The following is a 27,422-nucleotide window of genomic DNA, read 5'->3' as shown; positions in this document are numbered from 1 at the left end:
ATGTAATTTACCAGCCAGCAATGTCAATCACAAACTGATGCCTTATGATCTGGACACCTTCTGGATAAATGTGAAGAATATCGAAAGCCGAACAGCAATCTACAACTAAACGACCAAATGTAGCGCGCCGAGATGGGTATCTGCAGCTGATTCCGCCTCTGTTCATTCATTGGCCATAGTATTCTCACTTTTTGTGATGCGCCATGACCTTGACGTCGTCGCACGGACCCACTCCTTTCTGCTCCACTAAAATTTCAGCAGTGTGAGGCAGGAGCGCAGCAGCTGATGCCGCCTCTGTAGCGCGTCAAGGCTGCAGCTTTCGAGGCGCATTTTTCTAGGTTTCAAAACTCGACCCTGAAGCCTGAACTCGCCTTCCTATTGACCTCTGCCATTTCCCCGTTTCTCAGGACCTCACACGTCCCTTTCTTTATTGCATCATCCCGACAGCCATGTCGTTGAATTAATCTTGCCGCCCCTCAGCCATGCAGACTCAGGACATCCGCCTTCGGCTGGTGATCCGTCGCCACGGACTCCCAGAGGTCAAGCTTGTCTGGCCGTGTTCCTGCTCGGAGGACTTCACCGTCGCAAAGCTTCTGGAGCAGGTCAACGAGGTCGTGCCTCTCGAGAGCGGCGAATGGGGTCTCGAAGACTATGCTGTCGAGCTTGCGGATGGAAAGGGCGGCAGCTTTGAGTGCCTGCATTTCCAGCAAGTCGGTCGGATTCTGAAGGACGAAGACCAAGTCCTGTGAGTAGTCTCTCCTTTCCCTCGCTGCCTCTAAGATAGGCATGCCCGATGAATAGCGCTTCGTCATTCTAACATTAGGATCCATAACAGTATTCGATCTCTGCTCACTGGAGACCTCAAGCGACGCCGACTCAGCGGGCGACATCAGATCTCCGACGACGGTCGGCATCTCGTTGATGGCATCGCTTTTGGCAGGTCGTGGATTAGAGCTCCACATGATCGCCCTCACGTCGAGCTCCCCCCTCGGAAGCGCATTCGGGTCAACTACGATGACGATGACGAAGAAGACGATGACGAAGAAGACGAAGACGAAGAAGCTGAAGAAGAGCAAGAGCCGTTTCTCATCGGCGCCCCCCGTTCATCCCGAGATGATAAGTCTAAGAATACTCGCAGCAAGAATCCATGGGAAGGATCACTTGCCGCCCAGCTCTACGAACAATACCTCAATGAGAGCTCGGCCTCTAGCTCACCATCGGAAGAGGACGATATGGAAGACGACATCGACGACGACGAAGACGAGATGGAGGACTATACCGATGAAGAAGACGAGAATGAGGGCGAAGATGACGATCTAGAAAGGGAGCTGCAGCTCCTTAGGGAGGAAGCTGCCGCCGACGTCAACAGCTACGCACACGGATACTCCGACTTGTCTGGGGACGAGATGCGTGACACCGTAACAAGAGGCTACTCTAGAAATTCCAGCCCAAACCTGGTGCTAAACTCCGCGAGCGAAGGTCCAGACACTCCAAGCCTGTACAGTGGAATGTTCAGCACTTCATTTGCCCCGTCAAGCGCGCAAGGATATGCTGCTGTGCCTGTGGAAGTTCTTACTACCGTCTTTCAGACAGCGTTCCCGGAGCTGCATGGCGACATTAGGACGGCGCTGAAGCGAACAAACAAGGATCTCCGGAAAGCATACATGTCTCTCTCCATGCTGTGCGAACCATCGCTTACTTTCGAACAAATGTTGGACGGTGCCTCTATCATTCTCGCCCCTTTTACACGCCGTGGTGGTAGTTCTCACGTCTCCAGGCCGATCGTGGAAGATGAACCGTCCCAAACCCCCCTGGTGCATCTCAAGGGTGGGACTAGAAAGCGGCTCATAGAGGAGATCGAGGACAATGACGAAGTCGGTGACTCTCCGGAGACTTCTACAAATGGTGTCTCGATATTCGTTTCTAAGTTGAACCAGAGCCAGCATGCAAGCAGCAACAAGATTGCAGGAGCCTTTGTCGACGAGGTGGAATACACAGAGAACGAAGATGGTGCAGAGGATGAGGGTTCATCAGATTCTGAGAGCGACTCCAGCGACTCCAGCGACGAATCCGTAGACAGTGGATCGCCGAGCGAAGAAGAAAGTCGCCAGATGCGCGATCCACCCGCAACCTTGCCAAATGACAACGGATCAAGCGATCTCGACGAAGCATCATCTGATAACGATAGCGACAGTAGCGTCGACGTCAGCGCCCAAGGCACTGCCGAACTTGCAGGAAACGACGAAGTGGAGAGCTCGTCAAGCTCTTCCGATGCGAGTAGCAGTGGGCCAAGTGATTCTGATTCAGACTCCGATTCGGACTCTACATCTGAAGAATCAGAGTCTGCGTCCGAGTCGGAATCTGAGTCGGAATCAGGGTCAGAATCAGAATCTGCATCGGAAGTGGAGGAGATGTCATCAAAGCGGCCACAACCGTCGGCAGTGGGACAAGCCGCTACTGCGGCTGCGCTTCCACTTCATGTTCAGGCACCTCAAGTCGAGTCATCCAGCATCCAGAGTCCTGATAAGCCGCCGACCACCGGCCTCACTCGTACGCAGAAAAGGAATGCGAGAAGGAGACGCATCAAAGCCTTGAAGGATCTACACTCCAATCAGCCCGAATTGACGAACGGCACTGAGGGAGACGTTACGAGCGAAGATTTTCTAGCGCGAAAGAAAGCTCTCCTGGCTGCGATTATCGACGAACCCCGCGAGGGCGATACGATGAACGATGAAGCCCCGTTGCGAGATGTTTCCCTGCCTGATAAAGCTGGAGAGTCGGACATGACTGCTCCGGATGCAGACCAAATCGGAACACCAGACCCGCAAGACACGCCGGCAAAGCGTCACAGCCGCATTGACTTGGGCGCTGGCCGACGGCTTGTGTTCGGCGCATTGGGCTTGAAGCCGCCGGCCAACAAGTCAGACGAGCAGAAGATTCGCGACACGCTGATGAAGGACGTTCGACCACTAGTTAATCCACGAACTTTACCGAGCAACGGGGGCGATGGTGCCAATGAACCCACCTCTAATGTCGATGAGAAAGAGGATGAGGATGAGGATGCCTGGAGAGAAAAGATCAACTACAGGGCTGTAGAATGTTGCCACGAGGATATGATTCTCAGCGAACCTCCCTTTCCCTTTGTCCAGCGATGGGATCCCCAGCAAAGGCGCGACGTCATCCGCAAACGCAAGCGCGCGTCCGAGAACTACGAGGCTGACGATTCTTACCATGACTCGACATACTACTACGATGAACAGCCTGAGGACGACCAGTCTGCCCCAGAGACCAGGAAGCGGAGCAAAACCAACAAGGGAAAATCTGTAAGCCTGCAGACTGGCAGTGCAATTCAGGACGAAGAAGATGTGACACTCAACTATGACGAGGCGCCTGTCAAGAGTAGCCAGTTCACGGATGTGGATGACCTTCCGTCCCTCCCCAAAGACATCAAGTCACTCCCACCCCTAGCACCTGGAACTGCTAAGCCCGGCATGGTCATTACCTGGAACCAACTAGTCATGTCCAAGGCTACGAACTGGCAGCCGGAAGTCTTACCGCTGACTGGCCTAGTCGTCCCGGGAGGTGAAGAGGGCGAGGTCCACGTCATTCTGGCAAGGCGAGATCGTGACGATTACGAGAAGACCTACGATGAGGTGACCGGAGAGCGAGTGTACGGCAAGTTTGAGGTGCCCGATCTGGATGAAGATGATCAGGAAGAAGACACCGGTTTCAGGTCTCTCAAGTGGACAGAGATGATGGAGCCTCGCCTTTTGCAACAGGCACCCGCCGATGTGATGGCTAAGACGACCGTGGGCGCAACAGAGGCCACTGAGGCGGACGAGACGACCTTGTCAGGTCAAGACCAGGTAAGCGAATCCCAGTCAGGGGAGGATGGCTTGGACAACGGCTTCAGCACGGGGGAGGTGCGAGCTGCTCCTGAGGATGAGTTGATGCACGATTCTTTTGCCACTCAAGCCAACTTAGAGACTCTCTCCATACAGTCAGGCCAACGGCTGCCAAGGCTGGATGCGTCCATGTCCGAGGTACATATCAGCTCGGCCAGCAATAGCTTCGAACATGTTGGACATGCGCACAGCAAGCCAGACGCTCGATCGGAACACGTGTTGACTGCTACGTCCGACTTTCAGAAAGCACACTCCCCAAGGCTAAACCATTGGGTTGCATGTGACGACGGACCAGCTGCTGACAAAGAGGCAGAACTAGGGCCCGTCCTAGCGGATGCCATGGTGGAATCAGGTTCAAGCACACTCGCGTCAAACAGGTTGGAGCAGGCATCTGTAGAGATGGAGGTTGAGGATGGAGGCTGCAAAGAAGACGGCGGAGAACGACACTCGACGCATAGCGACATTGACACATCGATTCCGAAGCCCTCAGACACGGTTATTACCTCTTCGCATTTCAGCGTTCCGAGTGGGCGACAACCGCAGACCAGCTACTCCATCCATGACGGTCTGCAAGACGAAACGGTCATTCCTGAAACTCTGCCGCAACCACGCGAGACCACACCGATACAGAGCCACTCGAGGTCACAGACGTCGCCGTCGAGCCATGCAAGCAGCAGTCCATTTCCATCCCTGGAACAGATATTCATGTCGGCCCAACCCACCCAAAGCTCTGGACGGAAAATCGAGTCACCTTTAATGTCAGCAAGCCAATCGGTCCTTGCGCGGGATGCGGAATACGAAGAAGCCATGCGCAAGCTAGATGAGGGACATGAGTCTGATGTTGCACCCGAAATCAAGAAGCAAGAAGAAGACACTGCGGTGGAGAGAAAGCTTTTTCCAAACGCGACGCAGCCCCCATCCCGTATAGAAGCTTTGGACGAGGACGTTGCTCTGCCGCAATTGCCTCTTTCTCAAGCCGACAAAGGCAAGCGTGGCAAGCAGCCGTTTGCCATTCCGGCCGGAAGCCAGATCATTGTTCTGAGCTCCAGCTCACCCTCTGGTAGCGGGGTGCCTGATGAGGGTCATGAATCTATGGAACATGAGGAAGCAAGAGTGGCGCCAACGGGAGGTTCGCTACCCACTGGCCCTGGATGGGTCAGGAAGGGAAATCGACATGAAAGGCAGGTGTCGAACACGGAGAAAGCGGATGCCACAACGGCGTCACCGAGAAGCGGGCGAAGGGGGCGTCGCGAAAAGGAGACTCTGTCGATGGCGCCGCTTGTGAGCCCTCTGAAGAAGTATAAAGGGCGACGTGGCGGCTCTTCCATGTGGCAGTAAATGATGCATATATTCTACAATGCTCGAGAGAGGGGGCCATTCGATAATGTTTGCTTTGTACAGATGCAATTATCTAGAGGGATTTAGCAGATACCACATGGTAGCAAATAAGCACCATATTGCAAATCGACAAGAGCGGTCGTGATATACGTGCAGTGCATTGTTGGATGAGGAACGTCATCGAGGACCCGTTTTAGCGAGGGTTGGGTAGATTGGGTTGCCCTGATGTGAACACGAGTACCTACCTGTATCCATAGGTAGGTAACATTATTTCCACAGGTTATTGTCTCAGAATGATGTGCTTGGAAGCCGTTTCACATGTATGAATGAGGGCACCGGGAACCAGTGACTGGATCGAAAAGGATAAAGTGTTGAGACACAAGACGTATCAAGTAATTTGCTACGCGATGGCTCGCTGCAGCTGGAATCATGCCGAAGGAGTATCACATCGCTCAATTGGCAGTGGTATGATTGGTCAAGGTCGCTGGTTGCTGCCTAACCTGGAAGTTTTGGTGTTTGTGAGCTGGCAATGTTCGACGGACATTGAGGCAAGGGAAACTTGAAGAAAGGCGGTAGCTTGCGAAACGAAGGGCAAAGCCATTTGTGCTCGGGTCGCTGGAAAAGTTTAAAGAAACAACTGGGTACAGACCACCGATGCAGTGCAAGGGGAATGTTCTGTATGACCAAAGGATGGTGTGCAGGAAAGGGGAAAAGTGACGACCTCTCGAAGGCTTGCGAGAATTGACTTTACAGGGTGGGTGGAAAAGAGGAGAATCGTCAGCCAACCAGTTGTTGACTCACTCGAAATGGACGCTCACCTGCTGTCGGTGGCGCGTCGGGCTGGAAGTCATAGCCAGTTCGATGATTGGATGAAGAGGACGGTGGATGACGAGATTATGTTATGCTCGGGTTGGCTTTACTTTAACAAACACCAGCAGAATGTCGTTCCTGATCCGTCTGTGAATGTGTGCTATTGCCCCCCTAGGGGAGAGCGCATGTCTGCACGAGAAGGACATTGCGATATAAAGGCTTGATGGAGGGACAGTGAAACGTTTGATGGAGAAGCAGCTCTCCATCGTTTGTCTGGCACAAACGGGCGGATATGGTTCCTTCTTTGTTGTTTGCTTTTCTGTCTATTCCCTCTCTTTCTCAGGTTCACTTTCGTTTTTTTCTTTCTTTTTTTTTTCTTTGCCATCTCATCAGTTTTCATATTATTCTTTACTTTGGGTGTTTCTGGCCTTGGTGTACAGAACGTTGCCAGACTTGGCTGCGATATTCATTGGGTCCCCCGGTTTTCCGCAGCTCTCCCTCTTTTAGCTGCGTGCGCTCCTTATATATGTGGACAAACTTGACCGATTGTCATCGGCTGCATTGTTTCAGCAATTGAAGATCTTCATCACCACTTCTCGCATCTTTATAAAGAAAAAGAAAAAAGGAGAGAAAGAGAGAAGGAAAAGTCGTTGCATTCCTCCATCGTCATCTGAGACAAACCGGTCTCGCTTCCGTCAGCTTGAGCAGCTCAGCTCAGTCCTAGCTGCTGATCTAACGCCAGTGCCGGCTCACCCAATCAATACTGACGTCGTTGGACGCTGCAAGCAGCGAGTTCCCTGTCGCGCCCGGTGGGGCCGAGCTCGCCGTCCGTCCCATCGAATCAGGGCGTCATGCGACACTCTGCGGGAAAGCGGCGGCCTTGGTCGTGTGCCCTCGTCGTCTTCTGCTGCCTCTCCATGCTGGCCTGTGCACTTCCTACAACGTCAGTCTCGGCTTCCAGTTCTTCGTTGCAGGCACCGTCTCCAGCATCATCTCCGGCATCGACATTGGCATTTGCAGCATCTACAGCGTCTGCAGCAGCTCCCGTCAGCGCAGAAGACAGCCTGAACCGCAGACCCTCACCAGCTCCAGCGCCGTCGCCGGCCCACGGCAGCGAATCCGCGACTCCACAGGCGACCGAAACCAGCACCGAAGGCGCCGCTGCAGCGACTCGCACAGCACAACCTGAACAGCAGCAGCAGCAGCAGCAGCAGCAGCAGCAGCAGCAGCAACAAAACCAACAGGGGCAGCATTACTCTCTCCCTCTCCCTCTCCCTCTCGAGCTCCAGCATCTGGCCGTTGAGGGACAAGCATCTCCAGCCTCGGAGCCTCTCTCCGTCCCGCCATACAAGCCCATCGTGACGCCTCCGCCGGACCAGGACGCCCAGCTGGCCAAGATGGGCTACAGCATGACGACATTTTACACCTGCGACACGGTGGGTGGGCAGGAGCACTGCGGGTGGCATGTGCCGGTGCTCAAGGCAGATGCGCCGACGAGGAAGACGGATGTGCGGGTTGTGCTGGCGGTGGTGAGCTGTTTGGCCGGCATATTAGCCTGGGGTTTGGTATGAGTGATGACGCCTGGAATGGTGTTTGACAGTAGGAGTCATGGTTACAGAGGACGAGAGAGGACACGAGAAGGCATATGATTACGCGAAAGCCAACGGCGCACAACAACGGTATACGGCATTATTATCCGGTATTCTTTTACCACTCTTTGCATTACAAGGATTCATTACTGGGCTGCGTGGGAACGGAGATGGGATGGGATGGGATGGGATGGGCGCCGGTTTACTGGAGAGGTGCTACTGGTTAGCCTCTCTCACATGGCATGGCTGCGCATCATCCAGAACGGACGAGCGTGGCTTTATAGACGGCATGTCATTGGCGCAAAGGATGGAAATATCAGGCGTCTGAACAGTGGCTATACAAGAATAAATTGATTGCATCTACCTATCTCAATATACCTACTTCGTCGGCCGTGCTGTCGATTCCAAGCTTCATCTTCAAGGGCAGAACAGACGGGAATCTTGAAAGCATCAATCTGCAGCACAACCAGCTCCACAGCGGGGTTGCAGTTTAGGGCGGGGTCGCAGCAACTGCTGGGACGGTAGCTGTTGCCCAAAGCTCCAATCACAGCTCCATCATCACCAACGCCCGTCGACTCTGTCTCCATCGGATTGACTCTGCTTTACATCCGTGTTCTGTCTCTCCCTTTTCTGCGTTCCTCTCTCTTCCACCGCGCTCCCACCTCTACCAGATACCCCAAATTCCACATCACCATCACAATGCAGGTCCCTCTCATCCGTCTGCAGTGCGGCGTCAACTCGTACGAATGGGGCAAAAAGGGGAGCGACTCGGCCGCCGCCAGGTTCGCCGCTGCCACGCCCTCGGACGACCTCTCCATCCAGTCCGACAAGCCCTACGCCGAGGTACTATGCTCTCTATCCTTCCATACTCTCGCGTCCTGCCGTCTGTACAGCCTCTAACCGTTGCAGCTGTGGATGGGCACTCACCCCTCCAATCCTTCCAAAGATGTCAACACCGGCCGAACCCTCCTCGATCTCTGTTCCGAAAACCAGCTCCTCCTTTCCCAGTCTGTCGCCGCAAAGTATGGCGCAAAGTTGCCCTTCCTCTTCAAGGTCCTCTCCATCAACAAAGCCCTCTCCATTCAAGCCCATCCCAACAAGAAGCTCGCCGAGCAGCTGCACGCGCGGGACCCCAAGAACTACCCCGACGATAACCACAAGCCCGAGATGGCCATTGCCATCACCCCATTCGAGGGGCTGTGTGGATTTCGACCGTTGGATGAGATTGCCCACTTTCTCGAGACGGTCAAGCCCCTGAGGACGCTGGTCGGGGAGGAAGAGGCGGCGCAGTTTGTCCAGGCTGCCAAACAAGAGGGCGGCGACGAGGCGGCCAAGAAGAAGGCCCTGCAGAAGGCGTTTGGAGGCTTGATGTCGTCATCTCCCGAAGACGTTGACAGGGAGACTGCCAACCTCGTTGAGCTTGCCAAGACCGAGGGCGAAACATTTGCTGCTGGTGGCGTATCATCGACCAAGGGTGCTGTCCTTGCCGAGCTTGTCACCCGCCTCCACGGCCAGTTTGGTTCCGACATTGGCATCTTCGTCCTCTTCTTCCTCAACTTCGTCACGCTACAGCCTGGCGAAGCGCTGTTCCTCGTCGCCGACGACATCCACGCTTACGTTTCCGGCGATATTGTCGAGTGCATGGCGGCTTCCGACAACGTTGTCCGTGCTGGTCTGACGCCCAAGTTCAAGGACGTGTCCACGCTTGTCGACATGCTCACCTATAATTATGCGCCTATCGACCAGCAGAAGATGACACCGACAGACTATCCCTACGCGACGCTCAACCGTGCCGGCTATAGCTCTGGATCCTCCGTCCTGCTGTACGATCCTCCCATTGACGAGTTCAGCGTTGTGCGCACCCTGCTCCGCGGCGACGGCGCCAAGGCCACATTTGAGCCTCTTGAGGGCCCTAGCATCATCATCTGCACCAGTGGCAAGGGCACGATTGCGGTGGGGCCAACCAAGCACGAGATGAAGGAAGGCTACGTGTTTTTCGTCGGATCTACCGCAGAGCTGGTCTTGGAGTCTACCGGCGGACAGGACGACGAGTTCATCACGTACAAGGCATTCTGCGAGATCGACTCGTCTGGAAAGGACCGGTCATGATATCTGCATCTGCAGCCACTTTTTCTATGTCTCTTGATTCATGACGCTCTGAAATGATACGAGTTTATGTGCGATTGGAATTTTGCAGGGAGACGGACCAGTTAGAATTGACTCTATACAAGCCGCGGTACTCATGCAATCTACGGATACCGCCACGTTAATACCGCTCCTCTGCCTCTTGCACAGCCAGATCATGGATGAACCCTGGGATAACAAGATGGAAAATGCCACATCATTGAGAAATCGTTACACAATAAACATGTCTGTCCACCTTCTGCATCCGACATCTCCTGACTCACAGTTGATCAGCATGTCAGTTCCTCTACTTTTTCACGTGATAGCTGCCGGATGAGTCATCAACTGCCCCTCCAAAAAATCATATTCCAGAAACACCTACCCCACGTTCGTGATACGATACCAGCAGCGACTCGACATCCATTTTCTCGACAATCCGCAGTTCACAATGGCCGAAGAATCGAACCCCCCAGCTCCTCCCGCCGGCGACAATGCCGCTGCTGCTGCTGCCGCCGCCGCTGACGCTGCCGGTCCCTCGAAGAAAGCGGCCAAGAAGGCCGAGGCCAAGGCCAAGAAGGAAGCTCTGAAGGCCCAGCGAGCTGCCGAGCGAATCGCCGTGGCCGCAACCTCCAACGAGCCCGAGGAAGACCCCGCCAAAGACTTCTACGGCGCTGCCACTCCCGCCCTGCTCGCGTCATTCCCGGCCGATGCTGAATACGTCCATCTCAAGGATATCAGCGAGTCCCATCTCGGAAAGACGGTCGTCATCCGGGCATGGCTGCAGAACACGCGCATGCAGGGCGCCAAGATGGCCTTTGTCGAGCTGCGGGAGGAGGGCAACTGGGCCATCCAGGGCATCGTCAGTGCTACCGCTGACAACAAGGCGGAGGATGGAAAGCCCGTCATCAGCAAGCGCATGGTCAAGTGGGTGGGCGCCGTGAACCCGGAGAGCTTCGTCACTGTCGAGGCCACCGTCGAGAAGCCCTTTGCGCCCGTCAAGAGCTGCCGCGTGTCTGACTTTGAGCTGCACATTACCAAGCTCTTTGTCATTGCTGCTGCTCCCGCGACGCTGGGCATGACGCTGGCTGCTGCGAACCGTGCCGTTACCAACTTTAGCGACGAGGAGGCGAAACCTGAGGAGGTTGCTCAGGAGAAGGAGGCCGACGGTGGTCCTCCGGCCGCGTCCATGTTGACTCACTTGGACAACATTGTCATGCACAAGCGATCTCCCGTTCAGCAGGCCATTGCTGTAAGTCCTGAAATGAGTCGAACTTGAGTTTGTCGATGTTCTAACGGACATTCGCAGGACATCCGCGTCGAGGTCAAGCACCTGTTCCGCTCGTACCTGAGGGAGCACGGTTTCAAGGAGTTCGAGCCGCCGTGCCTCATCGGAGCTGCTTCCGAAGGCGGTGCCAACGTCTTCTCCATGCCCTACTTCAACCAGAAGGCCTACCTCGCCCAGTCACCACAGTTCTATAAGCAATTCGAGATTGCTGGTGGCCGAAAGCGCGTCTTCAGCATTGGACCCGTCTTCAGAGCCGAAAACTCCAACACTCCGAGACACATGACCGAGGTATGTTGCACTCATTTTCATTCTCGTGTCAACGATACTTACACTCTCCTAGTTCACCGGTCTTGATATGGAGATGGAGATCCAGAAGGACTATCACGAGGTCCTTTCTATGCTGGAGGGCGTGCTGCTGCACATCTTCCGCGGTATTGAGAGTATGTCTTTTGAACCCCTCCACACCTCAGTCCTGCGGCGACTCTAAAGCTTGGCACTTCTTGCTAATCCCTCTCCATAGAGAACTGCGCCGCCGAAATCGAATTGGTTCGCTCCGTCTACCCTTCACCTGAAATCCTCCTCCCAGAACCCGGCAAGGAGCTGCGCTTGACCTTTGCAGAGGCCCAGAAGCTGCTGCGCGAAGAAGGCCCCGAAGAGTTCCGCAACGTTCGCGACGATGAGGATATGTCAACGCCGCAGGAGAAGGCACTGGGCGCGCTGGTCCGTGAAAAGTACAAGACCGACTTCTTCGCCGTCGACAAGTTCCCCGAGGCCGCGAGACCCTTCTATGCCAAGGTCGATCCTGCCAGCAAGCCCAACGAGCCAGTCACCAACGCATTCGACATGTTCCTGCGTGGACAGGAGATTCTGTCCGGTGGCGAGCGTATCGCCGACCCCGATGAGCTTGAGGCCCGCATTCGTTTCAAGGGAGTTGATCCCAAGAGCGCTGGTATCAAGGAGTACATTCACGTCTTCCGCGAGGCGGGTGTTCCTCCTCACGGTGGCGGTGGCATTGGCCTTGACCGTGTTGTCGCTTGGTACCTTGCCCTTCCCAGCGTGCACTTGGCCGCGTACTATCCCAGAACACCGAAGAGACTGCTGCCATAGATGTAGAAATCTAGAAGAGGTCAAGAACTTTGGACGAATAAATGAAGAAATAAATAGAGAGTTGTGCTCAATGGCTACACCTTATCGACACAGTTATGGAAGCAAACATCCATAAGGTATTGCATGGAATTAGGTTGTCTGTCGTTACTTTTGACAGGACAAAGCATTGACGGCAAATCGCGGTATGAGTGGATCTCGCAAGCTTGAAGGTACCTACTGTGCATAGCATCTCTCAAGATCTCTCAAGGTTCTTTTCCACCATTTGTATCCGAGGCATAGGGACTCAAGAGGGTAGCGGTACTTGTAGGCACGCAGAGGCCGCCATCAGGGGTCCAGATCTGATTGGCCTGTGAGAACGCCAATCTACTGTATGTGCGCCAATTGCCGCCAAAACCAACACGCAAAGCTGCTAGTCTAGCTTCAGCGCGGGATGACGGTCAATGAAATGCAAGACATGGCGGTCTGAGATGGCAGAGGCTTGCCGAGTCGACAATTCGCCCCAAAGGCAACTGAGAGTGGTAGATCGGTCTCTCCGTGACATCTGGCCAACAAGATCTGCGCCTTGTCGTTGCTTTACGGTCAATCTACACGCCTGATGGAGATGTTCGATTATACGCAGCATACGTGAAGGCGGTTGAGCGATTTCCCAGTGATGAAGCTCTGTGATATGATCTGTATAGCATCCCAAGCCAATACCAAAGCGGTGACCTCCCAAGCAATGCACATTTCTCTTTCGATAACCGAATGATGAATGACTTAGAAAAGATCATTACTACTCCTAAATCTCCAGCCACACAAGGGTCCACGTTCGTTGGTGCACTCACCGCCGTATTCGTGCTCGGTATTGACTGGCCAATGTGCCGCTGGGCTATTCCGCAACGGCTAGGTTCACTTGCAGGGATACTTTACGCCCCCTTGGCCTTATTTTATCGCCCCAGAGCTTAAAGATCTGCTTAGACAATCGAGAAAATGAAGCAATGAGAATATAATCTGCCGTGCTGGTTGTCCTTCAGACCTGAATCTGTATTTGCAACTTTGGCCACATTGTATGACGATACTTTGTTCTGTGTCCCGACTTTCCCCCGGCTCTTGGAAGTTGACGACGACACGTCGCGATTCGACCGCCAGCATGCCATCGACTTTGGCGATGGCGGTGCCTGAAGATCTGAGAACAGGGGTTGACCCTCCGACTTTGGCGTCAGCAGAGAAACCAGCTCTTGGGTCGATTCCTGATGCAAGCGCCAAAGAGCAGATACTACAAATCGCGGAAGACGTAGAGGAAATAATCAGCACAAATGCCGAAGCCAGCTCGAGATTCACAGGCCACCAGCTCTTCTACATTTTTGGCGTCCATGGTATTGGCGCTCTAATCGTGTCCGGCGGCATCAATTTTGCCATTGCGTATGGTGAGTCTTTGTCTCCGTCGCGTTCACTGAGGGCATTTCCCAACGGATTGCTAACCGAGATTGCGCAGCCATGTATACTACGCAAGACACAGCGACAAAACCCATTCGCCTCTGGCAGCTTCCGAATACATTGGCGGGCGATGCTGCCGTTACCATGATCATACAGTGCATCATCACCTGGTTCGTCGAGCTGATCATTCTTCACTTCGATCTCAGCCAGCGCTCTGTTCAACCTATCGGCTTTATTCCGCCGCCCTCAAACTCTTTGCTGCGTTGCTTCTTCTTCCTTCCCCGAGACGCAACAGCCGAGACGAAGAAGCAGCTTCGCCCGTGGTCGTTCATCGAAGTTATCCAGCAGGCTCTGAGGGGCTTCTGTTTTGCTGTTGTGGGCTTCCTGTTGCTGTGGCCCGTTTTCGTGGGCGTGTTGACGGCTTTTGGGGACAAAGAGGGCGGCGACTATTACTATCGTCGGAAATGGGTGCCGGAGATTTTCAAACTGGTGCTGGGTGGGGTTTTGGGGCTGCTCACGACGCCGTGGATGGCCATGTTTTGGCTGGTCAAAGCTGGGTGGGAGCAGAGGAAGGATCTCCCCGTGATTGCAGAGGTATAATGATGACTATGATTGATGAGTCTATGGGAACTTGATGGATAATGACCAATATTATAATACAACAATTAGAATAATGCTTAATACCTAGGTTGTTAATCAAGACAGACGGCCAAGTAACACTGTCTCCTGCGTGTTGATGTTTCGCCTTCCTGCGAGCTTATCTTCTTGTCGACGTTGGGCTGCAAATTAGGTAGACTGCGAAGAATTTGCCTCGTCTACCCTATCCTCGCTCCTTTAGCAAGTGCGTTTATCACTCCATCGAATGATAGTGCCTGGAGTGGAATAAATGTCACCGCCTTCATAATTACAACTTTATCTTTGAGAAGTCTGCAATCTTCGCAATTGTTGGAAGGAACGGAATCACGATGCTTCGATTTCACGAGGATGTGTCAGTCCTCGGAGCGAATCACAGGCTGCTCCATCGTCAACAAATATTCGTTTTAGGAAAGTCCAGGATGGGGTTGCACGGGACAAGAGGATCTCGGCTCGTAGAAACATCCACAGCATCATGACTAAGTAATGAGCCAAGCCGTTGATGTATAAGAGAAAAGATAGAAGCTACGATTCTTGTGCATTGAGCAGAGCATTTCCCAGCTTCGATTTCTCTGTATCTCTGTATAGCTACAAAGTTCAAATTCTGAGGTTTCTATCATGCCCACACAAGTCGCTGTTGCAGGCGCCACGGGTGCTGTAGGCATCCCTATCGTCTCCGAGCTCTTGAAAGCTGGGCACCTCGTTACCGCTCTCAGTCGAAGCAGGAACAATTGCTCGGCCAAGCTTCCCGAGCACCCGCATCTGAGCATTGCCGAGGTCGACTATGACTCCGTGGCTTCGCTCACGGCTGCCCTGCAAAGCCATGCCATCGTCATTGCAGCCCTACCCGTTACCACACCAGTCGGTAGCCAGGACACACTCATCGATGCCGCTGTTGCTGCGGGAGTGATACGCTTCTTTCCGGCGGAGTTTGGCACCGACACCAACAATGACAAATGCATGAAGCTGCCGGTTTTCGCGAACAAGGTGCACGCCCTTGCGTATTTAAAAGACAAGGCCGCCAAACACCCCAGTTTCAGCTACACAGCCTTGTGCACCGGCTCCTTTCTGGACTGGGGCTTGGCGGCTGGGTTCCTGGTCCATCCCAAGACGCATACTGCTACGATCTACGATGACGGTAATCTTCCGTTTAGCACGACTACTTTGACCACAGTCAGCAAAGCGGTCGTGTCAATCATTGATCATTTAGAGGAGACAAAGAATCGACATGTCTACATCCATGATGCAGTCGTCACGCAGAACAAGCTCGTTGAGTTGACAAAAACGATTGATGGCAAGGACTGGCAGTTGACATATGTCGACTCAGCTGTTGCCTCTGCGGAGGCTCATCTCGAATTCCTGAAGCCAACCGCAGACATCACCAAAGGGCTTATGCCTCTTCTGCATATCTCTGTGCTTGGTAAGGGCTACGGAGGGGACTTTACTAGTCGCTTGGATAATGAGCTTCTTTCCATTAAGGAGATGAACGACGAGGAACTTCGGAATGTGATTGCAATGTTCTTGTAGGACTATAAGCGAAGAGGGTAGCTGCCGTGAATATAGGCAGAGCCAACGTTATGCATAATTACCACTCCCCAATTCATCATCAGTGACATGAACTAACGATGCGAATTTGATCCTCCCCCGTTATCGCCAAATTTGTGATAACCCCTTGTGCAAGTGTCCGTGTTCCTTCTGGTGGCCTGTCTCATAGTGCCTAGATACGTGACAAGACTTGTCATTAGCCAATTGCTTCAACAACCAGGTGTCCTTTGCCATGACCCATTTGACTTACCGGCTTCAGGTTGGTCTAGGTATAAGAAGACATCAAAACGTATTCCTTCTGTACAATCGGGAGAATGAACATGATTCCGAGCAGTTTCTCAATGTCAACGGATGAGTCTGCTGGAAGCTGCACGTTGATCATTGCCTCCGAATGGAATAGCACCAAGCCACAAATGATTTTTCAAGATTCGATTGAAAACAATGCACAGGATGTCAATGTGCATGGAACGGCAATGAACACAAGTTCCAGTGGAGGAGCGCAAGCTTTACGTTACATCAACGTTCAGATTTACTAGATCCGTACGTTGTCACCAGTGAATGGCGGTGACGAAGATCGTCTTCAGCAGCAGGAGTGGTCACTCCATTCTCGCTGGCCATTTGCATCGCCCAGGCGTGTCAGCTTTACGCATCAATATCGGCTGATGCACTGGCATGGGCACCTGATGTCGCTCTTAGAGTACTTTGGGGCCAAATTGTGGCAGCTTGTAAGGATTGAAAAGAGGCGTTGATATTACAAATAACCTTTCGCGTCAGGGTTCAGCTCAAATATGACGGGTTTAATAGAGTGCTTAATTGCGAGAATCGCCGACAAGGATGCACCAAACATGAGATGGCTGGAGAGGTAAGGCTGAATGGCGGTGCGATTTAGTCTAGGTAGCTAGTTAGAGGGGAGCGTATAGCGGACAAGCAATAGAGCGTATACACGTAGTAGAGCGCAAGCGGGCGTATAAGCATCATGGCAGTGCATGCCTGTCTGCGCCTGTTGGATTTGGAATTAAGCTTCTTTTGACAATACGCGTAAGATCTACCAGGTCCATCAGCTTTCATGTCGAGATCTCTGAGTATATAAATGAGACCTCTTTCCATATTGATAGAATCGAAAAAGCAGCTCACACCTTCTTCACGACTCCGAGCCACCATCTAAAGGAGCACAACAGTTCTGAACCTACTTGTACCTCGTTCTCAGACGCTTTCGCGGAATAATGGCGTCCCTTCTCATCGTTGGCGCCCTGATAATTATCAGGGCCGTTTCAGCGACACCCACTGTCAGTCATCGAACTCATGGATATTGCAAGCAACTGGACATTCCCTTGCCTGTCACTGCGGAAACCGCCGTCTACGACATACCCAGAGTAGACAATGATATCGAAGCGGCCGCCTGGGCAATCTACGACGCCACTCGAACTACGGCCCATGGCCCCCAGAACATCATCAAGAACACTACGACTTCTGGCACTTTCAATATTCATGCCCAGCTGTGCATCCCCAATGGCGCCCAAAAGCACAAGAACAATACCTTGCAGATCGCCACCCACGGAGTCCATTACGATTCCCGATACTGGGATTCGACGTACAGGCCTGAGAAGCACTCTTATGTGGAGGCATCTCTCAAGGCAGGATACTCGATCCTCACGTATGACCGCTTGGGAGTGGGCGAATCTGACCACCCGGACGCATACGACGTCGTCCAGGCTCCACTGGAGCTGGAGATCCTCCGCCAGTTGACCCTGATGGCCCGCAACGGCACCCTGTACGACTTTGCCAGCCATGCTGCGCCCTCCGATGCTGCTTTCTCTCAGTTGGAGGTCCCGCACAAAGTCGTTCACATCGGACATAGCTTCGGATCTTTCCTTACCTCTGCCTTCATTGCCCGATACGGCCCTCTTACCGACGGGGCGATCATCACGGGTTATCTCTTCACGGACCAACTCGCCAGTGCTGGTTCCACATCGTTCAGCGTTGAATATGCTGCAACAGGATCACCTCCATTCAACCGCTCCAGTGGCTATGTTGTGTGCCAGAGAGACGGTATCCAGAACATCTTCTTTGGGGGCAATCCCAAGACCGCCTTCACCCCAGAGCTTCTTAACTACGGCATCAGCATCAAGCAGCCAGTCCCCATCGGAGAGTTCGCTTCGGCCTTTTCTCTCCTTGGCAACCCCGGGCCATCATTCAAGGCTCCCGTCCAGTTTTTCTTGCCCGAATTCGACTTCTACATCTGCCGTGGCGATTGTAGGGGTCTGGCGAATATGACGGCCTTGAACGAGACCTACCCCCATGCCACCGCTATTGAGGTGGCCCTCCAGCCCAACACTGGCCATGCATTGCCATTGCACAACAATGCCACGGCAGGCTTCAACGTCATGTTTGACTTCTTCGCCAGACATGGCCTCTAGATGCCTACATGACGGAACTTTCATCTGCTAATCCATGAATTGGTGGATCTTCGGTTAAGGATATTTACTTTATAGCTCTGTGTATAGGGTTTTTCCTCTGTAGGAATTTTGGGAGTAGCCAACTATTAGACATGGGAATAGACGTGATTATTTGCCAGCATTATTTATCTATTTCACTGTGTGATACGTGACAGCGTGGTATTTGCCTCCACCCATGTAAGACTTACATTAGGTAGGAGGTTGTCAGTACTGGCTGTGTTGCGAGATGTTTGCTACATGCGCTCATAGCAGGCTCAACAACCAATCAAAATTAAACTCAGATTCAGAGCTTCATGTCTGTCAGTTATTGATGCTACTCCCGCCGAAAGAAGTATATCAAATGTCTTACTTATACTCTCGCTACTACTGCTAGACAGGCGTCTAGCTTCTACTTATGCCCGTAGCAAGATTAACCCCTTGCCACCTATATATATCAATACTTCCCTATGTTGGTGCCTCTATTGTTGACGGACTGCATCAATTTCGTGATATGCATACGTGTTTGCAGCCTATCTAGGGTAACAAATGGTAGACTTGAATGCCGACATTGGAGGAAAAATTCATTTTCGAGTAAAGCGTTCCACATGGAACAAACACACCTATGCATTTCTACTGTATTGAATCCAACAGAACGAACGGAAATATTTGCTACTGCTTCTACTATCTAGTGATGTCTAGTCTACGTCTATGGAGACAGTTCAAGAATGCCGCTACAACAAAGCAACGCACGCGGATTCAATGCTCTATTCAAACCTTCACGGCCTGAACCCTTGCAAACATGGCGTTGATGTCGTCATTGGTCTTCTGCCTGAGCGGCCTTGCGAAAGGGAGACGCTCCCACTCTGCCTGGCGGTTAGCCCATCTCCGGCACAAAGAGTCTTGACACTTACCAAAGAATGTCTTGACCCACTCCTTGGGAGCAGCTCCCGCGGCATCGTCCCACAAGGTCGTCAAGTACAAAGCTGTTGTCCCAGGGCTGCCCATCTGCTGGTTTATCGAAGCATTGAACTTGTCATTGGCCTTCATCGCGTCTGCTACGCGGGCAGCCCTAGCCTTGGCGGCTTGTTCCACGGTCAGATACTTAGACTTTGGATCACGTCCGATGTCGTCCAGGCCTAGCCTCTTAGAGGTCGTCTTCCAGATTCGCGGGTTAAAGTGTAAGTCATCTCCAAGAGCAAAGTCGTTTCGTGACAGCGATCCGTCAAACTCGATGCAATCATGCTTCGCCAGATCGGCCAGATTGAACGTCGAAATGTTGCCCGTGGTCGTGAGATTGCAGTTTTGAGCCAGTTTGAAAACATCGTCAAAGGTGTTGGGGGCGTAGTTGTAGGCACCGGCAACGGCAACTTGGAGAGTCGGCAGATCAATGTTCTTTCCCGAGCGAGGAAGCCAGCCGTGGTTTGCCAGAACGTTCAGGCCAGGGCATGGCGATCGGCCTAAAGTCATTCTTGTGTTAGTCGTCTGTGGATGGAGGGCTCAAGTCATTCTCCAGTAACGCACTATCTCTCGGCCCAGCAGGAATCCATTCATGGCCTTTGGTGGAATGGAAACTGGGCAGTCCCGAGGCGACACTGCTCAGCAGCACGGTGAGGAAAAAAGATCGCATCTTAGTTGATTAGAAAGTGGCTTGCTGTGTTCTCAAGCGGCGATGCAGCTGGTTTTGCGGTTTGTTTACTTTCATTCCATGCCATGATGTCGCATATTTATACAAGCCCTCAGGCTTTTGGGCTCGTATCTTGTCATAATCTAATCTGGGTTAGAAGAGAGCGTATCAAGGGAGATCGCGAACGAGATCAGGGGCTATGGTATTCCTTCTACAGGAAAACAACCAATGGGGGCTCATGGATCTGTAATCCTACTCGGTTGACGGGGGATTCCGAAGCACCGCCTGATCCTACCGAAGCTGTGCGCAGCTCACGAGCTCCCTGACACACAGCTCAACCCTCTGCACAGCTCGATATGCCTTCACGATGACACTCCCGCAGCTTGAGTCGAAGCCGTCGACAACGAACCTGGCAACACTGTGACAAATATAATACGCTCGTAATACGCCCCTGGCAATACGCCTCCACCGAATACGCTCGACGAATGCTTGGATTGGGCGCCATGTCAGCCCTAGGAGAATTTGGGGCAAATCCCGGCGCTTTTGGCGTGGTGGCCCAATTGCGCGTTCTGTGGGCTACAGCGAGAGCCGAAGCATTTAAACACTGTATTTCAGTTGGTCGGTGTGCTCGGAGATGCAGGCTGTCCGCAAGCATGACTGCATATGTAGAGCCCTGCCCTGCTCTTCAGTACTAATATCATGTTTATTCGATCGGCCTGTTGGCGACATGGAGGATCAATAGGCTCTCGTCCGATGGCCGGTCGTGCTTAGTCCTGTGGGGGACATGTCGAGTGACAGTTGTGGCTCTCTCATTGACCAAGAGTTGAAGTGTCACAACTCTCTACAGCTCTCAACGGTATTGGTGCTTTCAGTTTCTCAAGCTTCAAGTCTCTTTGCAACTGTGTCGGCCCGCTCTCCGACTCTGAGAGATCCATTCGGACCACCGCATGTCCAAAACTCTTCAACCATAACTCACTGAACAACGGCAATGTCATGAATGAACTCTCTCCCGATAGTTACCGCTGCTTCCTGGAGCATAATCTCGGAGCTATCCCATTTGTCTATCTTTTAATCTTTCCGGTTGTCGTTGAAAAAGGATTTGTAACGTTCTGAGTTTGCATTGCCCCGGATTAACTGTGTCTTAGTTGGAGAGTCTCTCAGATGACGGCCGCTCGGCCACAGTCGAAAACGGAATAGCACCCTCAGCTGTCAGTTAGCAGGAGAGGCGGTGCAACACGTAACGCCTTAATTCCAAATTCAAATTCCAAATTCAGGAAACTGAGCTCCAATAAATAAGGTAAGCATATTGCACTATCATTTTACCTTGTATCGCCAAACTACCTAACAGTTGACAATCAACCCCATGGCTCAACGAATCACCATGCCCACCAGAGAGTTCAAGCAGCGTCGGTCACACGAAAAGTCCAGAAAGGGCTGCACAAGATGCAAGATACAGAGAAAAAAGGTTGTGTACGGCGCATCATCCAGGACCCTGCTACGGTTGCTGACAACGGAAGCAGTGCGACGAGGCGCGTCCCGTCTGCACGCGGTGCAAGAAGCGAAACCATTGTTGCCGATACACCTTCGAGAACGATTGCTTTCGATCAGAGTCTACCGAAGTGAGCACTGGCCGAGACGCATTGACTCTTGAGACACCGCGTCTAGAATATTTGAGCCTCCCTGAAGCCAGCCCTCGCAGCTCCGCAGCAAGCTCGGATGAGATTTGCCTCAGTGATTCGGGCTTCTTCCCCGCATCGCCGTTCCCTGCTTCCGGGGTTTCGCAGACACTCCCACAGCCCTTTACACTTAACTCCGAAGAGCTTGAGCTGCTCAGTCACTACATTACACATACGAGTCGCTCCATTCCCTTCGACACAGACGAGTTATATGCCCTCCACGTGGGGATACCCAATCTCGCTTTCGGCAGCCGACCGGTCATGGGCTCCATGCTGGCACTCTCAGCAGTCTGCAAGTGCTACGACATTGTGAGGCATTCGCACGCGCCTCTAGAGAGGCTGGAGGAGATCAAGGGCCTGTTTGTTCTGGCAGATCGACATCACAGGACATCGCTGCACCAGATCCAGGCGGCCATATACGACGACCATTTTGACACCGTCCTGGCCAACGCCCCCTTGATGGTGCTCTACGCATTGGCTGGTCATTGTGTTCGAGTGTCATTGGCTCAGAAGGCAAAGAGAAGCGGAAAATCGCTTTCCAACGAAATGTTCCCATTGCAATCGCAGTGGATCACCTCGATTCGTGCTGCATACGTAGCCTACGTTGGGGTACACAACAGTTCAAGCCCTACCAGCGACTTTGACGACGGCGTACCAACTTCTCCTTGCACTGTCAAGGACGACTCTCCTTCACATATGGCCGCCTTGTCTGGAGGTAGCCTTTATCCCCCCGAGGATGGCCCTTCGGAAGGGACAAGGCGGCTACTGCTGCCGATAGTGTCCGCCACATACGGAACCGCCATGGAGAAGCTTACGGAACGAGCGCGAACTGTTTGGCTTGAGGAGGCCGGCTCAAACACCCACGCAGGAGATTCTAGCAACCCAGAGTTGCAAGCATGCCTTGCGTCTCTCAAACTTTTGGATGAACTGTTCACAACAATATTCTCTGACACCCAGCCAAACCACGAACTGTCTCCACCAGCATCATCTACCTCAGGCTTGCAACTGAATGGACTGGATAAGGCCTCTCCATGGTTGAGAAGATATATGGCCCGTGTTACTTCCGCTACGCCCTCCAAGTTGTGGCGACGAACCATCATGGCTTTCCTCAATCGCGTTCCACTCGAATACCTCCAGCTTGTTCAGTCAGCTCTCGATCATATGCCTGTCGCGACAACTCAGAGTGACCCTAGTTGTTTCGATAAAGCCATAAAGCTTGGTGCAGCGCAACAGCTGGCAATGAACATATTTTCCCATTGGTTGGTTCTTGTTATGCTGCTGGACGGAGTATGGTGGATTGGAAGCATCGGACAATGGGAACTTGGGAGGATCCTCTCGTTTACGGAAGCCCAATGCTGGACTCTAGAACCAACAGAGACTGGGGGAACTTGGTGGCCAGAGAGCATGTATGCTGTCCAGAAAGCAATTGCAGAGCCTGTAGAATGAATCTACTGCTATTGCGATCTTGCTTATGAATCACCTTTGACCTCAGTGAGAGTGGTTACGAGATAGCTGTCTGAAGTGCACCTGGGGTCAGTATGGGTAACGCCCACATTTGGGCCAAGTTGAGAAATCAGACAGTGAGCACCCAACTTCGAAGACAGGCTTAATTATGTGACTCAGTCCTAGTTCTTACGGTGTCTTTTCTTTCTTTGATCTACCTCGTACTGCGGTGGATAGCTGTGTAGTTTGGGTGTGGAGGCAGATTTGGTGCCCCCATTGCTCATCCAGGCGAGGGGTAGATAAGTTGCTCATGCGCCTTGGTACATCATGCGTCTGTTCTCGTCTACGTACTGGATGAGAAAGCCATGGCAGTTCTTCTCTGCTATGAGTCGATCGGCATTTTAATATTACGCCCACTGCCCCGAAATCAGAGTATCAGCCCGCCAGAAGTTGTGAGTTGCTATCCTGACATCACCAAGTCTTCAGAGGCGCCTGCCCTTGAATCGTGGGCCACGACTACCTACCTAACTGTCAGTGCGAGTTACCACTGGCGACGTCTTTCAAACTTCCTGAGGAAAGATCGATATCCGTATTGGGGCATGTCAACCTGTCTAGGTACCTTCGTATAACAGAGTAACAAATACATAATACCAGGTACCCATGATCCATACAAGCCACAGCGTGAAAAAGTGATAGTTGCTTAGTAGAACCTACCTAGGTATGAAATCACTAGAAGTTCGAGATGTCTCCCTTTACATACAGCTCAGCGACTTGGCCAATTCGTCCAGATAGCCAGTGCCCCTGTCGGAGTTAATAAGGGAATGCTAGTTATTGCAATGTAGGTAACTTACCTATAGAAGACTAATTATCTCTAATACCAAGCCCTAGACACCATTTTTTACTGCGATCCTTAGTGATTAGTTAGTGTGGCAGATAAGAAGCTTATATTATGTTATGGATTATTATAATATGGCTATTGCTATTATGCCTAGATTTATAAGAGCTAACAGATTGTAAGATTCTATATAAAAGAGACTTCTAACTAGTAAATATTATAAAGCATAACTCTTATACTAGCAGAGGCCCTAGTTATAAGGCTATTCTAGATTTATTAGTTATAAGTTTACTGCCTTTAAGGCTATTTTATACTATATCTTACTAAGGTTAGATATTTCTACAGCCTTTTAAATTAATAATACCTTAAAATATATATATTTTACTTTATTTTAAAAGTCACTATAAGCTAATAATTAGAGAATGTATTATAGGGCAGCTTATAAAGATTATTACCTACTATTTAATAATTAATAAACTAGATATTATACTTCCTCTAGCTGCTCTTTAAAGTAAAGTATAACAGGCGTTTAAATTTAGTAAAGGCAATATATATATAGCAGGCTTATAATAATATACTTAAAAAGCTTAAAATATACTATCCTAAGCATATTTAGGAACTAAAAAGCCTTAAAAATAAATACTAAAACTACTAGAAGTTATAGCAGGTGTAAAAGAAAGCTAAAAACCTATTAAAAATAACCTATAATCCTAAGACCAGGCGGCTAATAATAAGTAAAGTAAATAAAAAGCTTATTATTTAATAGCATTATCCTTATAGCTATTAGGTTATTAAAAGTAGTATCTTAGTTAGGGTATTAAGATTAAGACTTAAGAGGAGATTTTCTTAATAAATATACTTACTAGCTGCTATATTTATAAGGTAATAAATACTGCTAGCTTTACTTAATTAAATAATGCTAATAACCTAAATAATAATATTATTTTTAAGCCTTAAGATAAAGAAATAAAAAAAATAAAAACTTTACTTACTATTAGCAAGCTATTACTATTACTACTGCTACTAGTAATACTATTAATACTAATACTATTAACTCCCTTACTATTAATAATCTTATTATTATCTTATATACTAGGCGCTAGCTAATAAAAAAGAAATAAAATAAAAAGGCTTATAAAGGATAATAAAGCTATAATATTTAAAGGCATTTATTAGGCATTAGCTGCCTTATTAAGCTGCTTTACTAGGCTAGCTGCCTAGCTGCCCTGTAAGTATATTATAAAATTATAAGTAAAGGGCGCAGAAGACTTTAAAAAGGCAGTATAAAGTTATTTCCTCTTTATAAATAAATAAGGCATGCCTTTTATAAACTATTTAGTTTATTAGCTTTATTAAGATTTACTAAATATTTTAATATAAAATTTATTACTATTAGGTTATATATAAAATATATAGTTAGTAATTAATTTCCTTAATAATTTATAATATCTCTTTTTTTATAACTTCTAGTATTTTAAATAGCTTTAAAAATCCTATAATAGCATAAGGTTATTATTATCCTAGTATTATTAATTTACTCTTATATAGCCTAAAATTAACTATTTACTATCTTTTACTATTTATTAGCTTTAAATTTTACTTTTTTTAACTGTATTTTTATATACCTTTATTTATATTATTAACTTTAATACTAAATGCTTTATTTTTTATTTATTTTAATTCCTTTAGCTAATTTTAATAATTATAATATGCTTTTTAAAGCTAGCTACTAATATATTCTTAAAGCTAAAGGCTGCTTATAGTTAAAATAACCTTATTAATATATTAAGCAGCTTGCTATAAAGCTTCCCTTTTATCTAGTATTAAAATATTAATATCTTTTTACTAACTTTTACTAAGACTTTTACTATTAAGCTTAATAAAGTTATAAAGACTTATAACTGCATAAATAAGCAGAATTTAGTTATTAAACTTATACTTAGTAGTGCTATTATAAATAACCTTTTACTTTTACTTATATTTACTAAATATATTCTTAATAATAATTCTTTTTTAAGCATGCTATAAGTTAAATAGTTCTTTATAATCCTATAGTTATTAATTAAAATCTCCTTAATTTTTTAAATAGTAATAAGTCCTAGTATAAGGAATTATAATGCCTTACTATATACTAAATCTAGTATTTATAAGCTAAAAGCAGCTAGCTAAAATTACTAATAATTATATTAGCGCTTATAGTAAGAGATTTAAGTTATTTAGAAATCCCTTACTACTAGTAAAAATATAAGTAAATAGGCTATTAAAGGTAGTATTAATAAGTATATTTTATAAAATATTATTCTTATATAATTAAAATCTCTATTACCTTACTATTAAAATATATACTAGGATATATATATTATTAATAGCCTTAATAGCTTTATTAAAAGCGCTGTATTTTTAATTTAACTTAATAAGTAGTAAAATATATATTAAATTTAGCTACTAAATAAAACTAATATATAGTTACTATATAAAATCCTTAACCTTATAAAAAATCCTTAACACTAATGCCTAGCTTATATAAAAGCAATATACTATATTATATTAAAGTTTATTATATATATAAATTTATAAGAATATTATTACCTTCTGCTTAAGGCTTTAGGTTTAATTATAAATAAGACCTGTATTTATCCTTAGCTATTTATAAAAGCTAATAAACATAGCCTTTTTTATATAAAATAAATTATTAAATATTATATTAAATCCTTTAAGAAGCTTACTATAATATTTATAAAAGGCAGTATAAGTAAAATTCTAAATAATATTACTATTTTTATTTTATTCTCTCTCTCTTCTTAAGCTAATAAAGAAGCTAATATAAGCTAATAGGAAAATAGCATATTAAAGGTTATTATTAATATTATTATTATTATTTATAATAAATAAATATATAATATACTCCCTAGCTATAGCTAGCGCCTTAACTATTAAAGTTATATAAAAGTGCACTAGTTATCTTAAATAATTTATATTAATATATTATACTTATATAAATTATTAAGAAATACTAGCAGAATTCTATAAGATTTTTAACTACTATACTTATTATAGGCATTTATACAGCCCCTGCTAGCTTAGTATATTACTAATAGGGGTTTTAAGGTTTTATTTATAATAGAGTTAAAATATATAATTATTATAACCTAGCCTTATAGTTATAATAATAGGCCACCCTTAGTAAGCAGTATTAAATAAATATTAAACTATTTAGCTAATTAAGAGCTACTTAATAAAATTAACTATTAAGTATATTAAAAATAACTTAATAAATTTAATAATTAAGTATATTAAGGATATTAAAATAACTAAATATATAAGTTATATTTATATTATTTATTTAAAAAGTTTAATTAGCTAGTTATTATTACTTAATAGTATTTATAATATAAATAAATTAAAACCTAGATATTTACTATATAAGTATATTAACTAATTATATAATTATATATACCTTAAATACTAACCTAACTCTTTATTAATATAAACTTAAATAGCCCTCTTATTAAAGCTATTTACTTAAATAGTTTATTTTTTAAGAAATAGTATTCTTACTAACTATAAAAACCTAGTTTATTATATAATAATAACTCTTATTTAAAAAGTTACCTTAAACTTTTAAAGTAATATTAATTAAAAAAGTATTACTTTAAA

General features: G+C 48.3%; 9 protein-coding genes across 9 annotated transcripts; 7 read left to right on the top strand and 2 right to left on the bottom strand.

The window, feature by feature from the left end:
• Window positions 1–482: 482 nt before the first annotated feature.
• Window positions 483–5,243, top strand: TRIREDRAFT_111440 (uncharacterized protein; the record flags this gene model as incomplete). The annotated part of the gene is made up of 3 exons (XM_006968941.1): window positions 483–745; window positions 836–3,866; window positions 4,002–5,243. The coding sequence occupies 3 exons, from the start codon at window positions 483–485 to the stop codon at window positions 5,241–5,243; spliced, it is 4,536 nt and encodes a 1,511-aa protein (XP_006969003.1).
• Window positions 5,244–6,894: 1,651 nt separating this feature from the next.
• TRIREDRAFT_111439 (uncharacterized protein) lies at window positions 6,895–7,306 on the bottom strand (the record flags this gene model as incomplete). Its single annotated transcript, XM_006968872.1, has 2 exons — window positions 6,895–7,076; window positions 7,231–7,306. The coding sequence occupies 2 exons, from the start codon at window positions 7,304–7,306 to the stop codon at window positions 6,895–6,897; spliced, it is 258 nt and encodes an 85-aa protein (XP_006968934.1).
• Window positions 7,307–8,287: 981 nt separating this feature from the next.
• On the top strand, window positions 8,288–9,751 carry TRIREDRAFT_81700 (mannose-6-phosphate isomerase; the record flags this gene model as incomplete). Its single annotated transcript, XM_006968940.1, has 2 exons — window positions 8,288–8,485; window positions 8,552–9,751. The coding sequence occupies exons 1-2, from the start codon at window positions 8,342–8,344 to the stop codon at window positions 9,749–9,751; spliced, it is 1,344 nt and encodes a 447-aa protein (XP_006969002.1). The 5' UTR covers window positions 8,288–8,341.
• Window positions 9,752–10,162: 411 nt separating this feature from the next.
• TRIREDRAFT_123801 (uncharacterized protein) lies at window positions 10,163–12,261 on the top strand. The gene is made up of 4 exons (XM_006968939.1): window positions 10,163–11,015; window positions 11,073–11,339; window positions 11,392–11,491; window positions 11,572–12,261. Exons 1-4 carry the CDS (start codon window positions 10,215–10,217, stop codon window positions 12,156–12,158), a joined length of 1,755 nt encoding a protein of 584 aa, XP_006969001.1. The 5' UTR covers window positions 10,163–10,214; the 3' UTR covers window positions 12,159–12,261.
• Window positions 12,262–13,464: 1,203 nt separating this feature from the next.
• TRIREDRAFT_41604 (uncharacterized protein) lies at window positions 13,465–14,138 on the top strand (the record flags this gene model as incomplete). Its single annotated transcript, XM_006968868.1, has 2 exons — window positions 13,465–13,564; window positions 13,633–14,138. Coding segments are annotated over 2 exons (606 nt in total), but the record flags the coding sequence as incomplete, so codon positions are not given.
• Window positions 14,139–14,825: 687 nt separating this feature from the next.
• Window positions 14,826–15,734, top strand: TRIREDRAFT_69168 (uncharacterized protein; the record flags this gene model as incomplete). The annotated part of the gene is made up of 1 exon (XM_006968938.1): window positions 14,826–15,734. The coding sequence occupies one exon, from the start codon at window positions 14,826–14,828 to the stop codon at window positions 15,732–15,734; it is 909 nt and encodes a 302-aa protein (XP_006969000.1).
• Window positions 15,735–16,975: 1,241 nt separating this feature from the next.
• On the top strand, window positions 16,976–18,169 carry TRIREDRAFT_68961 (uncharacterized protein; the record flags this gene model as incomplete). The annotated part of the gene is made up of 1 exon (XM_006968937.1): window positions 16,976–18,169. One exon carries the CDS (start codon window positions 16,976–16,978, stop codon window positions 18,167–18,169), a length of 1,194 nt encoding a protein of 397 aa, XP_006968999.1.
• Window positions 18,170–18,955: 786 nt separating this feature from the next.
• Window positions 18,956–19,654, bottom strand: TRIREDRAFT_68950 (uncharacterized protein; the record flags this gene model as incomplete). The annotated part of the gene is made up of 1 exon (XM_006968871.1): window positions 18,956–19,654. The coding sequence occupies one exon, from the start codon at window positions 19,652–19,654 to the stop codon at window positions 18,956–18,958; it is 699 nt and encodes a 232-aa protein (XP_006968933.1).
• A 1,953-nt stretch (window positions 19,655–21,607) lies between these two features.
• On the top strand, window positions 21,608–22,933 carry TRIREDRAFT_68927 (uncharacterized protein; the record flags this gene model as incomplete). The annotated part of the gene is made up of 1 exon (XM_006968936.1): window positions 21,608–22,933. A coding segment is annotated over one exon (1,326 nt), but the record flags the coding sequence as incomplete, so codon positions are not given.
• Between the last annotated feature and the right edge of the window lie 4,489 nt (window positions 22,934–27,422).

Source organism: Trichoderma reesei, assembly GCF_000167675.1.
Source record: "Trichoderma reesei QM6a unplaced genomic scaffold TRIREscaffold_27, whole genome shotgun sequence".
Lineage (NCBI taxonomy): Eukaryota > Fungi > Ascomycota > Sordariomycetes > Hypocreales > Hypocreaceae > Trichoderma > Trichoderma reesei.
This window is presented reverse-complemented; position numbering and strand designations above follow the sequence as displayed.